The sequence below is a fragment of the Watersipora subatra genome, chromosome 8 (genome assembly GCF_963576615.1).
Source record: "Watersipora subatra chromosome 8, tzWatSuba1.1, whole genome shotgun sequence".
Classification (NCBI taxonomy): Eukaryota; Metazoa; Bryozoa; class Gymnolaemata; order Cheilostomatida; family Watersiporidae; genus Watersipora; species Watersipora subatra.
Window position 1 is genome coordinate 16,458,881 of NC_088715.1, and position 13,738 is coordinate 16,472,618.

General features: G+C 35.9%; 1 protein-coding gene across 1 annotated transcript in view; it reads left to right on the plus strand.

The window, feature by feature from the left end:
• LOC137402329 (zinc finger protein 721-like) overlaps window positions 1-13,738 on the plus strand; it is a 45,167-nt gene that overhangs the window by 6,272 nt on the left and 25,157 nt on the right. The window contains exons 6-9 of the mRNA XM_068088828.1: window positions 2,065-2,163; window positions 4,503-4,678; window positions 9,406-9,620; window positions 11,727-11,814. Of these exons, the coding sequence (XP_067944929.1) occupies window positions 2,065-2,163; window positions 4,503-4,678; window positions 9,406-9,620; window positions 11,727-11,814 (578 nt within the window). The remainder of the gene's footprint in view (window positions 1-2,064; window positions 2,164-4,502; window positions 4,679-9,405; window positions 9,621-11,726; window positions 11,815-13,738) is intronic.

Consider the following 13,738-nt stretch of genomic DNA (forward strand, 5'->3'; position numbering starts at 1 on the left):
ATTAATAATTAATCAGTCACCAATCAGAAACGTTTTGTATGAGACCTACTAGAGCCCCACAACACGGTTTTTGGCCCCACACGAACGCTACGCTGTGCTTCTTTACGCTGCTCGTGGTAAGCAATGAGTTAGTTTGTGCAGCCAATTTCTGCAATCTTGATAAGGTGTCTCACTTTGCCTCTTCCAGAATATTTTGTGAGGTGAAAATGTGTGTGATATGCATAAAGTTCTTATGTAGCATTCATGCTTATTAGGTGTACAAAGGGACGAGTTACAGAGCCTTCAGGTGACAACTGCAATTCTGGAGTTGTCTGCTCTTACAATGTGATTTTGCTTTCTCCTAAAAGCCATTGCGCGAACTCTTTGATTAGCTTTAAAACGTGTTTTCAATAGTCTGTGCTAGTTGCCTACAACTACGTATTGTCAGGACATAGGTACATCTTACATCCGCAATATTGAAATTTCCAACCTGCATAGCCTTGTAAATCCCTGCAACAAATTGTTGGTGCAAATTCAACAGTGCCCTGGGCTAACCTCATCTCATTGGTTTGCTGCATACTGTTGAATATTTATGAACAAGGATGGATTACAGGAAAAGCGTATCGTCAAGTGACTATATGACCCCATGTGTAGAAGAATAATACGTTATCCTCCACTACCTAATATATGCGCATTATCAAGGAGCTCTGCCATAAGTAAGCCGCGATGTATACAGGTGTACTAATCACTCAAAAGTGAAACCATCGTTTTAAGAGAAACATGTAATAGACAAAAAAGGTTTAAAATTATTTTATTTTTGCACATAATTTTAGCGACATAATGTGAGATAGCACAACTCCAAATTGCTAATTGGGTCAGTTTATGTTGCTAAGATTCCGTATGAAATAAAAAAAATTTCATGTTTTTGTCCAAGCTCTTTATCGCGTGCCGAACATTCCAGAGTCCACAACTAGCCGATCATATCAATGACTAGCTGTGCCACCCAGCGTTGCCCGTGTAATAGAAGAGTATTTGGACAGAAAATTGATTTGTATTTAACATATTACAACATTTGCCATTCTAACTTTCAAACTAACTTTTCAAAAACTTCAGAAAAGTTTTTTTGTCTTATAAACAATGAGAAGCAGTGAGAGTTTCGCTATTAGGCGGTTTAATAATGTGAGCAAACAGCTTTTCGTGACGTTATGCTATGACCAGCGCCAAACGTAAAGCAGTTAGGTATTGCTCTGATATAATGCCTTATATTGGTGGCTCAGCAATTCGACTTCCATAGTCCAATGGGCTAGGCATAAGACTTGAGAACGGCTTGGTCCGAGATCGAATCCTCTTCGGGTACGCAACATTTATTTCAAGATTTTAAGATCTATAGCCGGATTTTTGATGAACACACGGACTTTGAGAAATATATATATAGATGTATTTCTCAGGTCATTATTTAACCCAGGGCATTATTCAGTCTGCACGAATAATTGGTTGCTTGCATCTGCAAGGTTATGCATGGGAGAAATCTCAAGTGTTATAGCCATAAGGTGTAGCTATGTTTCTTACAATATATGGTTGCTTGGTAGAAAGCAATTACTATTGAAAACATGCTAAAGCCATTCAAAGGTTTACGCAATGGTTTTAGAACAGAAATCACCTCTTAAAAGCAGATTGCACTTGAACAATTGCACTTGTTTGCTAGAAAAGGTGAAGACTGTCTATTTCAGCAAATTACTGTTGGACATGAGCCGGCATTACAATCAAGTTCCAAGCTCGCGCTTGGAAGTCATGAAAATCACTAAAATTGTCTGAAATCTGGTCATGGTTTTCCATAGGTTTTGGCTATAGTTTTTCAGTGATGATTGCTTATCCCATTTAGCTAAGCCATGTTTTGTGCAGTGGAAAGTTGCGATTGAAAAACTAAGTATTTACTAATCTCGCCAAAAAGACCAAGTTGCCATATCTCTGTCTGCTTTGCAAATCTTTTCATCTAGCATACACTGAAATTCTGCAGTTGTCTGCTCTTACACTGATATGACTTTGAAGTGATACAGATGTGTGCTTATGTTTTCGCTCTCCCAGGTCTATCACAGGGAATAACAAGAAGAAACGCAAGTCAGGACTCTGGACCAAGCAAGGTGTTTCCCTGTCCGTATTGCAGTGTCAGTGAGCAAACCTTAGGTAAGCAATTTCTGTTAGACTTAGGCAGGCGTCGGAGACATTCTAGGTAGAAAAGTATCGGTGAAACTTTGCTTGTGGCTGATCATCTCTGTTATACAGTATAGCTCGACATACGAGCCTAATGCATTACGGGACTGAGCTCGTATGTCAATTCTCTCGCATCTCAAATCAATATTTCCTACATAAAATAGCTAAATGCAAATTAATCTGTTCTCATCCTCTAATCGTTCATATCCCCTGAAAAACCACTTAAAACAGGATATTATGATGAAAAAACGTGTTTTAATTGTTTTAATTGTTTTAATTCATTACGTATGATCACAAAGTTATATCTAGTGGTTATGATCTGTAATAAAATGTAACATTACTATGTACAGTATTGTATGGAGTTCTTATCCTTTAGCCATACTTAGGTGCGTATGGTAATGTGAGACTTGATGGCAATACGTTTGCCATTCTACATGCTTTTTATGCTTTTTATACATAAACTTTATATTTAACTTGTTACATGGATTTAGCTTACTAAACACACTCAGAAATAAATTTTAATTTTACACTAAACAATTTTAATTTTGTCTTCATTTTAATTTTTTTTATTGACTTCTTCCGGTTTGGCATATTTTGCCTCGATCCCACTTTCTCTCTTAGCCGGCCCTTTTTCAAACTGATCTGACAAGAAAGACCGACCGAACAATGCTGTTCTCGAAAACGGCTCACGCATACTTGGCCACTTCATGGCTGTACCGACAACCGTCTTGTATGCTCGTATTTCAAATCTGTCTCTATGCAAGATACTTGCTCGGAATTTTACTCGTATCTCAAATATTGGGACACTCATATATCGAAGTGCATGTATGACCGGATTAATATCGGTAAAAATAAGAGTTATCCTTACATTGTTGTAATTTTTATTAAGAGTAGACAACTCTAATATTAGCAATTATACTATGTTCATGTCTTACAATTAACTTGCACTTTCAGTTTAACATGAAATTAAATAAAAAATGATCTTGGTCCTCACTTTTATTAATCCTCTCCATCCGTGTAATACAACAATCTCCACATGTGAATTTACCAACATACAATATAAAGTTTTAGCCAATATTTATCTCTCTTCTTAAAGTAATTTTTAGCCTCTTGACATGCAATGTTTTTCAAGTCTTGCCAAGTGACATGGCAGAGTCTGATGAACAGTAAAAATTCAAAACTTATATTGGTAGTAAATATATAAATCACCTTAATTGTACTTTACCCGTTTTCATTTGGAGTGACGTGTGTTATGCATCTCTATCAGTGTCTTTACCTTTGAACCCACCCATCGGTAAGGTTATCCTTCCATTTTTGTGTTTCAAGGTGAAGTAAACTTTAAACGTTTTTTATTGATTAGTATTACTTAATTAATGTAATTTTCTAGATAAAATGTAGTTTATTATGTTTTGCTTTTCACAGTTTTATATAATACAAATTGTTTAATATGTGTTTGGAGCTACGGAAAAAATTAAATGAACTAGTGCGCTTGGCAGTTTCGTTCAGCGTGAGAGATCGTAATGAGTAATCACCAGCGATGTTTATCAGGGTTTAAAAACTGACTCGATTTATTTCCATTCTCATCAAAAAAGTAACAATTAAATTCCCAATTATTTTGATCATATTGCATCATATGACGTGTAAGAATCGATTCAATTCACAATTCATCGCAAAAACATCACAATTCAATTCTCTAGCTGTCCTAACTTTAATTACTCGGTTGTCCCAAGTAAAAAAATCGATTCCCTATAAACTACAAAAATTGTCCTATGACAATCTATCAAAATAACAATAACCCAGAATTGCTAATTTAGCCACACGCATTAGCTCAGTCTAATGACTGTTTGTATAGCAATAACAACTATTTCACTATGGATTTCATTGGTTTTTCGGGTGGAATGTGTCATGCCTACCATTATATGCTGACACACACTCAGTCTTTTTGCTGTAAAAGCAGAGGTTCCGTCATATAACTTCAATTTAAAGTTTTTTTAGTCAAAATTAAAGAAATATTACACTATGCAAGGCACAAGAGAATGAAAGACAGTACGACATAGCCAGAGGGAACGTGCTGAAATTTTGGACTTTCACAGCCTAGCAAAGTGCTCAAGCTGGGCACCTACGACTGCTTTTCTTTCCTTCTGCAAAGCTATTGCATCTTGAAAAAACGGAGAGCCTTGTAATCTTTAGTAACATGTTGGAATAGTAGCAGTTATCCAGTCTGATTTTCTGTCAAGTTTTGCTTCGTAATTGATATCAAAATTTTTTGTTAGGATTAATTTTTTTTCAAAATTTCTCTGGTTTTGTTGTAGAATCCATTCATAGCCACATAGTAGACCGTCACCCTCAGACAGGTGCTCACAGGTGCAGTCAGTGTCCATATGCTAGTGATTATGACTACGCTCTGGCCATCCACAGCGCGGTGCATAGCACTTCCCCTCCTTATCACTGTTCCATGTGCTCCTTCAAATGTAGCATTGATTTTCAGGTAAGCTTTGCAGTCTCAAAGCTCATCTAAAAAGCTCCAAGTTTTATATTGTCGGCCAATAGACTATGTAGTGTGCGCTTTCTGGCCTACAAATTGTGGCTTGTCTGTGGTAATTTGTGCGGATTTTGTCAGTTGGAGGTACGTATACCAATTGAATCTTAAAACTAATGCTTTTTTTATCTTGTATATTATTCTAGGTCAGCGCTTCTGTATTCGTTTTCAACGCCAAACCTCGTACGACTGACGAGGCAATCACTTCCCCTTGTTTTTAATGAAACTAAAAAGATAAACTAAAACTCATAACATATAGTCTGGTGGCCACAGGGCATTTTTGTGTCATTTTTTTGCCAAGGTGGCACGACAATGGGGTATAACGAATCTTAAACTTAATGGATAGAATAAATCATTTGCTAACTTTATTATTATACCTACCGGAATTATTCTTGTCAAGCAGTGATTATTTGCCATTAAAAGATGGGTAGAAATACATAAATGAGATTTCCCTTGCGCCATGCGCAATTATCCAAATCAGCCAATCAGCTAGGTAAACATAAATCTATGCATTTGTTTAATACGGGGCGTATTTGCTTTCACCGATAACATTTGTGCCCTTAGTCTGTTTCCGCTGTTCCGTGTTAGAAACTGCCGTATACGTCGGTTAGTAGTAGCGCAAATTTAATATCTTCTATTTAAATTGATTACCACAGCTAGCTATTATCGGTTACATAATTCATTATAATCAAGTTTAACATGCTAAGAAGTCAACAAAGTTTTACTAACGGAAAAAAAAGCGATAATCCAAAGTTTTTATGAGATGTAGAGCACCATCTACAAACAGTCAGATCGCAGCTCGCAGTGTTAGTCGTATGTAAATGCCACACTGAATGCTTGAGGAAGATTGCTAGTGAGTCGAAATAACAAAGAGCTTCTCAAGTTGCAAAGAATCTCAAACCCCTGAAAAAGAATAAGGTGAGATGATAGCAAACTCATTTACTTAATATTTATGAATAATTAATCAAAGATTAAATGCATTGCTTTATTGAAAATCTTGCGTTTCCTTCACTGTGTACTGCAGTCAGTTCGATCAATAAGTGATAGGTGTTGATTATAATGAATCAAACTCTCAAGTCAAACTTCTCAGTCCAGATTTTACATATTGGTTACAAACTATACAATAAACTACTCTCTGTCGTAGGTATTGTTGCTGTGTCTTTAGACACTCACTGTTTCATACACTAAATAGCTTAACTCAATTTGTTTAATTTTTAGGCTAAAACGGTAGCACTACATAACATTATAAGCTACTTATATTGTTGGGCTTCATAAATAGAATACCTAGATTGGGTATTTTTTTAATAAACCAGTAATACTGGACTATTTGTAATATAGAATGCCTCTGCTGATTTGTATTAAGACTTAGCTCGCCTATTTACAAAATTGGAGACTGTATTGCTCTTTGAAACGTCAAACCAATATCAAAACAAAATGTAGTACTTTTATGCAAATGTATGATGGTTATTTAACTGATGGTTTGGTTAGTTTTAAGTTACTATATTGTGTCATGCAGAACTTATCAGTACTGTATTATTGTGTTATTACACTATATTCTATTGTATTATAATAGCTGTATTATGTTGTATTGAACTGATTTGAATTGTGTTATAGGATTGATATGTTGCATTATGTTGTGTCATATAATATATATTAATACATATTTTGTTGTATTTTAATCAATTGTATTATATTGTATTGTTATAGCGCTTACATATCAATTATTACCTTACAGAAGTATGCGATGTATGAGTTAACTAATTATTGTTGTGGTTAAAGCTAAAGGGGGTACATCTATTACTTTTATGTAGGGCTATGCACATTGCGTACACGTTCAAATCAGTATTGTTGCTTTTCCTATTTTCAAGTTTTAAATTTATTGCTACATGCTTTGATAGATCGTTTTTCGGGTAGGTTATGATCGATAAATATTGCACCATAAATGTATGTCAGCTCTTATATGTCTATATGATCATTTTGTATTTTGAACTCATTGTCTCTAATGGATGCGATTCTTTACATTGTAGTCGGCCGCCAGGGACTTGATATGACAAACATTTCTCGCCATCACCTTAGCCACTGATCTGCCAGAAACCCTCTTCATACTCGTTACATTGATACCTGTACAACTATTGATTGACAGGCTGTACTGTATACCTCATTGGGTACACTGGTTGTGACGCAGACTAACTAACGAATCTAATGTAAACTTAATCTTTTAAATGAAATTATTATTATTAAAATTATTTCTTTTTTATTTAACTGACATCGTTATGCGAAATTTCTGGCTTAGCTTTAGATTTATTGTACTGGTACCATGTTAAAACCATGCAGTATTTTGAAGCCATGTATGGTTGAAATGTTGAATGTAACCAGTATGACGGAATGTGTGGTGCAGTATGTTCGATGACAACCAACTTTCTGGATGATTAATTAATATCATGTCTTTGTATGGGTATCTTAGTACTTATGATGACTAGTATGACGACTATGAAGACTTATGAAGACTAGTATGATTATTACATAGCATGTTTACCAAAGTACATAGTCTGTTTATCATGATACATCAAAAACTGTTAATTGATTCTAGAAAGCATATTGCAAAGTATTTAATAAAACTATTACATAATTATAATCTTAAAGCTCATCATCACCGTCTAATTGATTACCATCCTCAATCTCATCAGTCATTTCATTACTGCACTCTACACAGCCGCATAGACTTGTGCAAACTCTTTTGGCATGAGCAACTGGTCCATTGGACAAGCTGCCTAGGAATAGCTCTTTGCTCACCAGGAAAGCATTGCCCAGAAATCTCATCATCATCTTTACTCCAGACATGGTTTGTGGGATCTGGGGGCACCATTAATGGTTGAATTTTCCACTGCTGTATTGCTGCTTAGTAATTGACCCTCATTAAATGCCGACGGAGAGAACCCTCTCGGTGGAAGGTTTTTTTTTCATAAGATGTCCTTGATGAGAACAACCTGTATCTGGCGTCGGCTTCACTTGTAGAATCAGACTTGCCATAAAGATGCAGTGTTGAACGTGTTAGATCGTTGAACAACCTTTTATCTATTAGAATGTGGTAGTTGATTATATTGAATTATGTAATCCATGACAGCTAGCTTTGGAAATCGGGATAATTAGTAAATTAAAGTTTTCGATCATTACTCCAAAGGCCGGCGGTCGCTCGATGAGACAGGAAACTGTCAACAAACCTAATTGATATCGGGGTAATTTGATACCCCCGTACTACAACATGACGTAAATGTTGGTCTACGGCTCTGATTGGCTGGTCCGACTGACTGCACACGGCGTAAGAAAAAATTTATTTTTGTATAACTACTCACCATTTAATGGCAAATTACTCTTAGCTTATCAACTAAAATAGCGGTAGGAAACTAAATTAGTAATGAATAAATTAGAAAAATGTTAAAAGTGTCAAGCTACCATAGACCCCATCTTCTGCCACCTGTTGACACGATAATGCCCTGTGGCCACCAGACTAATAATGAAAAGCAGACATTCAGAATAGATGAAAACAATATGTTATGGGAAGGTTTTCTATCGATAATCGAAAACTCATTAAGGATGTATCAAATGATACCTCAAAATGAAGAATGTTATTAATTTATAGTTTGTAATCGTTTTTTGTTAAAAACGCAGTTTGGTAAAAAGTGTCATGATTTTCATTATTTTATCTTGCTGACAGTTTGGGTCTAGTTATGACAAATCTTAACTCAGATTTTTGTGTGACGAGAAATAAACTTTTTCGCCTCCACGATTGATTCTCACAAACAGCTTGCGCCCTAATCGGAAGTCCTGTTTTGGGTCGACACAATATTTTTGGTGTTGCATTGTAATTTGGTAATGGTATTACTGGTTGGCCTATTAAACAATTTTCTACAATTGAAATGTTTTATATTTTTTCTGGTATCTTTAAAAATGGTTAAATATGTAGTTAACTTACACAAAACCTTAGTAGATTTTATCAGCAATTAGTAGAATTTTCTTGTCATTGGCGATTATTTTAGATGCTTAGATGTGATCTGATCGATAAAACTTGATCGCGGTTAAAATGCTCAGAAAAAATGTACATGCTGAAACGATGTGACTAGTTATGCTGCTACCTGTCTTTCGTGATGATGTATATCGGCTGTTGAGTTCAAATTGCAGCATTACGTATCTCTATTCTGTCGACGTCTTTGCTGAAGTGTAACTAATTATAGACATCATAATAGCACTTTCGCTTGAATCTGAACATTTTAACGATGATCAAGTTTTATCGGTTTTAATCTTGAAACATCTTGGCAAGCTAGATCACCTCAAACATTCAAAACAATTGCAAATGATAAAAAATACTGATACTTCCTGATAAAACCTACTAAGTAGTTGTGTAAGGTCATCTTTGAAATTAGATAGAATCTGTCACTGTAATCTATAAGAATCTGTCGATAGTAGGTATTTCTAAGAGTTCCTGATTCTGTGTGATATGTATATTTATTTGTAGGATTTATCACCACTTTGTAAAAGATAAGAATATTCTATCCTAGCCTCTCATTGACATTGATCTCAGGTTGTCTCCTTAACCTTACATCTGCCACCTTGGTGCCATGATTGTTCTCTCATGCATTACGTGTGACACTCATATGCAGGTGTCTGCACTGTTGCAGTTCAACAAGCATATCAAGCACCACACGGAAGAGAAACAGTTCAAATGTGATCAGTGTGGCTATGGCACAGACTACTCTACCAACTACCATAGACATATGGATAGGCATAATAGAAACTTTGGGGTTAGCTGTGAGCTCTGCACCTACTCTTGTGTCAGTGCTCGACAGCTTTTTAAGCATATGGAGTCATCTCACCGTGATGGCTCCGCAGATGGGTAAGTATTTTCCGTGGTTCTTTGTGGCTATCATATAGGCTAATTGGTGAGTCAACAAGGCGATTGGTGTTTTTTGTCTGGTGGGAGACGATTCGTCATGGTGACGGAAAGGTTCTACATAGTTAGACAGAGTCATTTATGGTGTGATGGGAGTGTGAATAGGATAGGCTGGGTCAACCACTATTTTAAGTTGGTAGTGATTCTAAAAGTAGTAAAAGTTGATGCTGACTCGCCTAGATTTGGGTGATGTTTTGGAGCTCTTCCTTTATATGAAATGCTGAAGAAGAGCAGTTTAGCCATCCATTACATCTTGATCTCATAGCGATACCAGATATTAGATGGTCTAGGACTTTTTGGCTCAAACTTTTGGCACCACACCTATTGGCGCGAGACATTTTAGCACTATTTTTACACCAAAGAACTTATTTATGCTTATACGAGCCGAATGCCTGCAGTAGCATGGGTATTAAAAACAGCTTATAAACAGTGGCAGGTACATGTAATGTACCTGCCACTTGCTATTAGCCTGGCACGTCGCTAATGACTAATTTGAGTGAGCTACTATCCGTATTGCTAAGTAAGCTTAGTGATAAGAGCTGTGAGAGCAAGCTTTACTGAGATTGCATAATGTAGAGTGCTATGCATATTTTAATTGACATAACGACTGACTCGTATCTTTTAATGAATTCATTGCATCTTGAGCTGCTTAATTAGTTAGCTTATCACCCAGTAAATGGAAGGTTCTAAGATCAAATCTAGAATGAAGTGAACTTTTCATGACTAGATGTTAATAGATCTAGCTGGATACACCGAATAATGGAATTTGATATTTATATGTATAGATAATAGTAAATAAATAACGTGTTGATAAGAAAATGAAACAAACATTTTATTCAAGAAACTTCACGCATAACACCTTTGTCTTCCAAATACCAAAATAATTGACTGCATCTCTTGTTGCTTTTTCATATCACCAAAATTTTGTCGAAAGATTTCATGAACATGTACATCTTTCATCTACGTAAATGTAGCTGTTACCCTAGGACACTTATGTATTCGCCTCATTTAACTTTCGCGTTTTGGCGGAGTCATCCTCTCGCGAAAAGTTCATGAGCAAAACTAAACTATCATAACGAATGAGCGAAAGCGCGAAATTAAATTGCTTTGTTCATGGATAGTCCAAGAAACAAATGGCAGCAAGCGATCAAATTGCATTATCGATCTCGCCCACACAATTCTACCTGCGGTTCACAATTACAAACTAGTCCCAAATTGAAAATTTTTTTTTCTTACCGGTGAACCGAACCTGAGAAATCTAATTATGTTTGTTCCACTGCATTTATTTTCACATCATGATATTTTCGCACTCTTCAGAGCTGCGAAATTAAGTTGCAGCGAAATTTTACTCTGTATGCTACTCACGAAACTAAATACTAGCGAAATATAAGTGTCCTAGGGTATGTACCATTTTTTCTCTTCCACTTCTAATTCAAATTTGTTGAGCAGTACGTTGCAATAAAAGATGTGCGACTTCAGAACTTCTAACCCGCGCCAAAAACTCCTGCACCAGAAATCGTCATGCCCAAAATTCCTGTGCCAGAACATCTGCTCTAGAAAGTTCCATTTCGGATATTAGAGGTAGCATGGCTGTAAGATTACTCACCCCGAGCCTCTATGAAAACATTCGTAGGGCAAGCGACTTTACCATAGAATAGGTCTCTCGTGTGACAACTATTTGCTCAACTCGCTTGGGCTCGTGCTGTAGCCATGGTCAATAAAAATTCTGTATTATTATTATTATCGCCATTGAGATGAAAATCAGCTCAACTAGTTGAACAACTTTGTTGGTTACAGCAGCTTTATTAGGGAAACCAATCTTACCTCCAACTTACCCGTGGATACTAGGTTATTAAGCTTCTACCTGTCACTGTATGTCACTATGAATCATTATAGCTATCGGTCTTTGAAACATTTTTCAAATCAGCAAGGTACATTTTGGCTCACCTCTAAGTTAAAGAAAAAGATTGGTGTAGTGAGAAGGGGTTGGGGTTTAGTACACCGGAAACTATCATTGCAAAAAAATGTAAAAGATGATTGTCTGTTCAGGCCTGCAAATGATAAACCGGTCAAGGTCGAACTGGTACAAAGCATAGATGTGTCTGTAGTGGAAACAGAGGAGCAGCCTAGCGAAGAGGTGAGTATGGTTTCATTACACCTGCCGTTACATGTCATTTGCCTTAGCAAGTGCTGCTGAATTTCATGTAATTTTCAAAGGAGGTATAACGCAAGACATAAATTTCATAAGCTTTAACTTCTTCATATTTCGTTGTCCAATCAAATTGGATTTCCTCAGTACTGTCGCTGCTGCCTACTTGATACTCCATATAAGCGCAAGCATTGGCAAAATAAGTTTTTGAACACTGCTTCTTATATATAAATCTCATAGTCTGTCATTCGGTCTTTCTAGCAATGGCTATTAAAATCTAAGAGTGAAAAGTCCGCTTTGTGCTGGATTTGATCTCGGAACCTCCTGTTCACCAGGCAATAATCTAACCAATTAAGCAGCTCGAGATGCAATGAATTCATTAGGCGATATGAGTGGTCGTGTCGGTTAAAATACTTGTAGCGCTCCGCATTACGCAATGTCACTAAAGTTTGCTCTCACGGCTCTTATTAGTAAGTTTAGCAATACTGATAGCAGCTTACTCAAATTAGTCATTGGCAATGTGCCAGGCTAATGACAAGTGGCAGGCAACTACGTTACATGTCACTGGTTATTAGCTGTTTTTTAATACCTGTGCAACACCCGCATTTGGCTAATATGCTACTAAAAACAGATACTAAATATCCTGTTTTCTCACCATTTAATAAAAGAGTGATAACAAAATTTGAAATTCACTAGCGATAAACTCTGCTGACTTTGAGAATATTCCAATAGAGTTATATATCGTTTGTAATGATAAACAACAGTCCGCGATAGACTTGAATTTTAAAGCTGTTTTTTTATCACTTTTTTCTTTGTAATCAAATCAGTTACACACTAATTTGGTTAAAATCCAATCACCCATTTATGTCTAATTGTATCTAGCAAATGAAATCAAATCTCAAGTCGCTCAATAACGATTTTACGGTAGGTTTGCCTAAGTTTTCTCTTTTTTTGTTCATCAGTTGATTGAACAATGATGTTATATATTGTACTGCACACAAGTCATATTAGTTAGTGACAAATGAAGTATTTCTTTCTTTCATCATAGGAAAGGATGCATTACAGACAGTTCATGCCTCGTGACTATAGAACAACAGCGAACCGAACATGAAATATTGAGAATAACTATTTCAGGTTGCCATTGGCATGGAGAAATATTTCAAACTCTCATTTTATGACTGACTACTTTTTTGGAAAAATATCAATTAATTCAGTAAATTCAATAACGATGCCGATGCGTGAACTAGTAATTGAGTAAAATCCCTAACGACAATCTTCGAGATCAACGACAACGCGTTTACGATCGATAATATTTAGTATGACCTATTTAAAAATTTTGTGCTGATAATTGGCTAAGGAAGAGATCATATATTTATCGCTCACAAACTCTTTTCATATATGCTCACTATATACGTCACAAATAAAGCGCCTGCTCGAATCTGAGCGTTTAAAAATGATCTCATTCAAACGCCTATATCTCTGGACAGGGCTGGTCTACAAAGACTAAAATGACATCAAATTGTAGCTGATTTAGCCTTGTATTTGTCTTATCAATCTTATCTTATCAATCAGTCTTATTGGTCTTGGTCAATCACATCTTTAACTAGCATTTGTCGTAATTTATACTGTCAGCACAAGGCATAAATCATATGCATGTATAATGTGGTTGTCTTGTTCTACATATAGTGACCCTAAAATTCATTATAGAATAATCATTTATAGATCATTATTATATGAATATTACGTATGTTTTGATTAGTTTCACTATTATTGTTAAATTGGGTTGCTGTAAATCACAAGAAAAATTTCCAAATTAGCAAAAGTTAGGAGATCTGACAGTAAAATTAAGAGACAACTTTCTTTCCTCCTATCATTGCTGTCTGCTATTTTGCAATAGATTTTTAACAGAAAA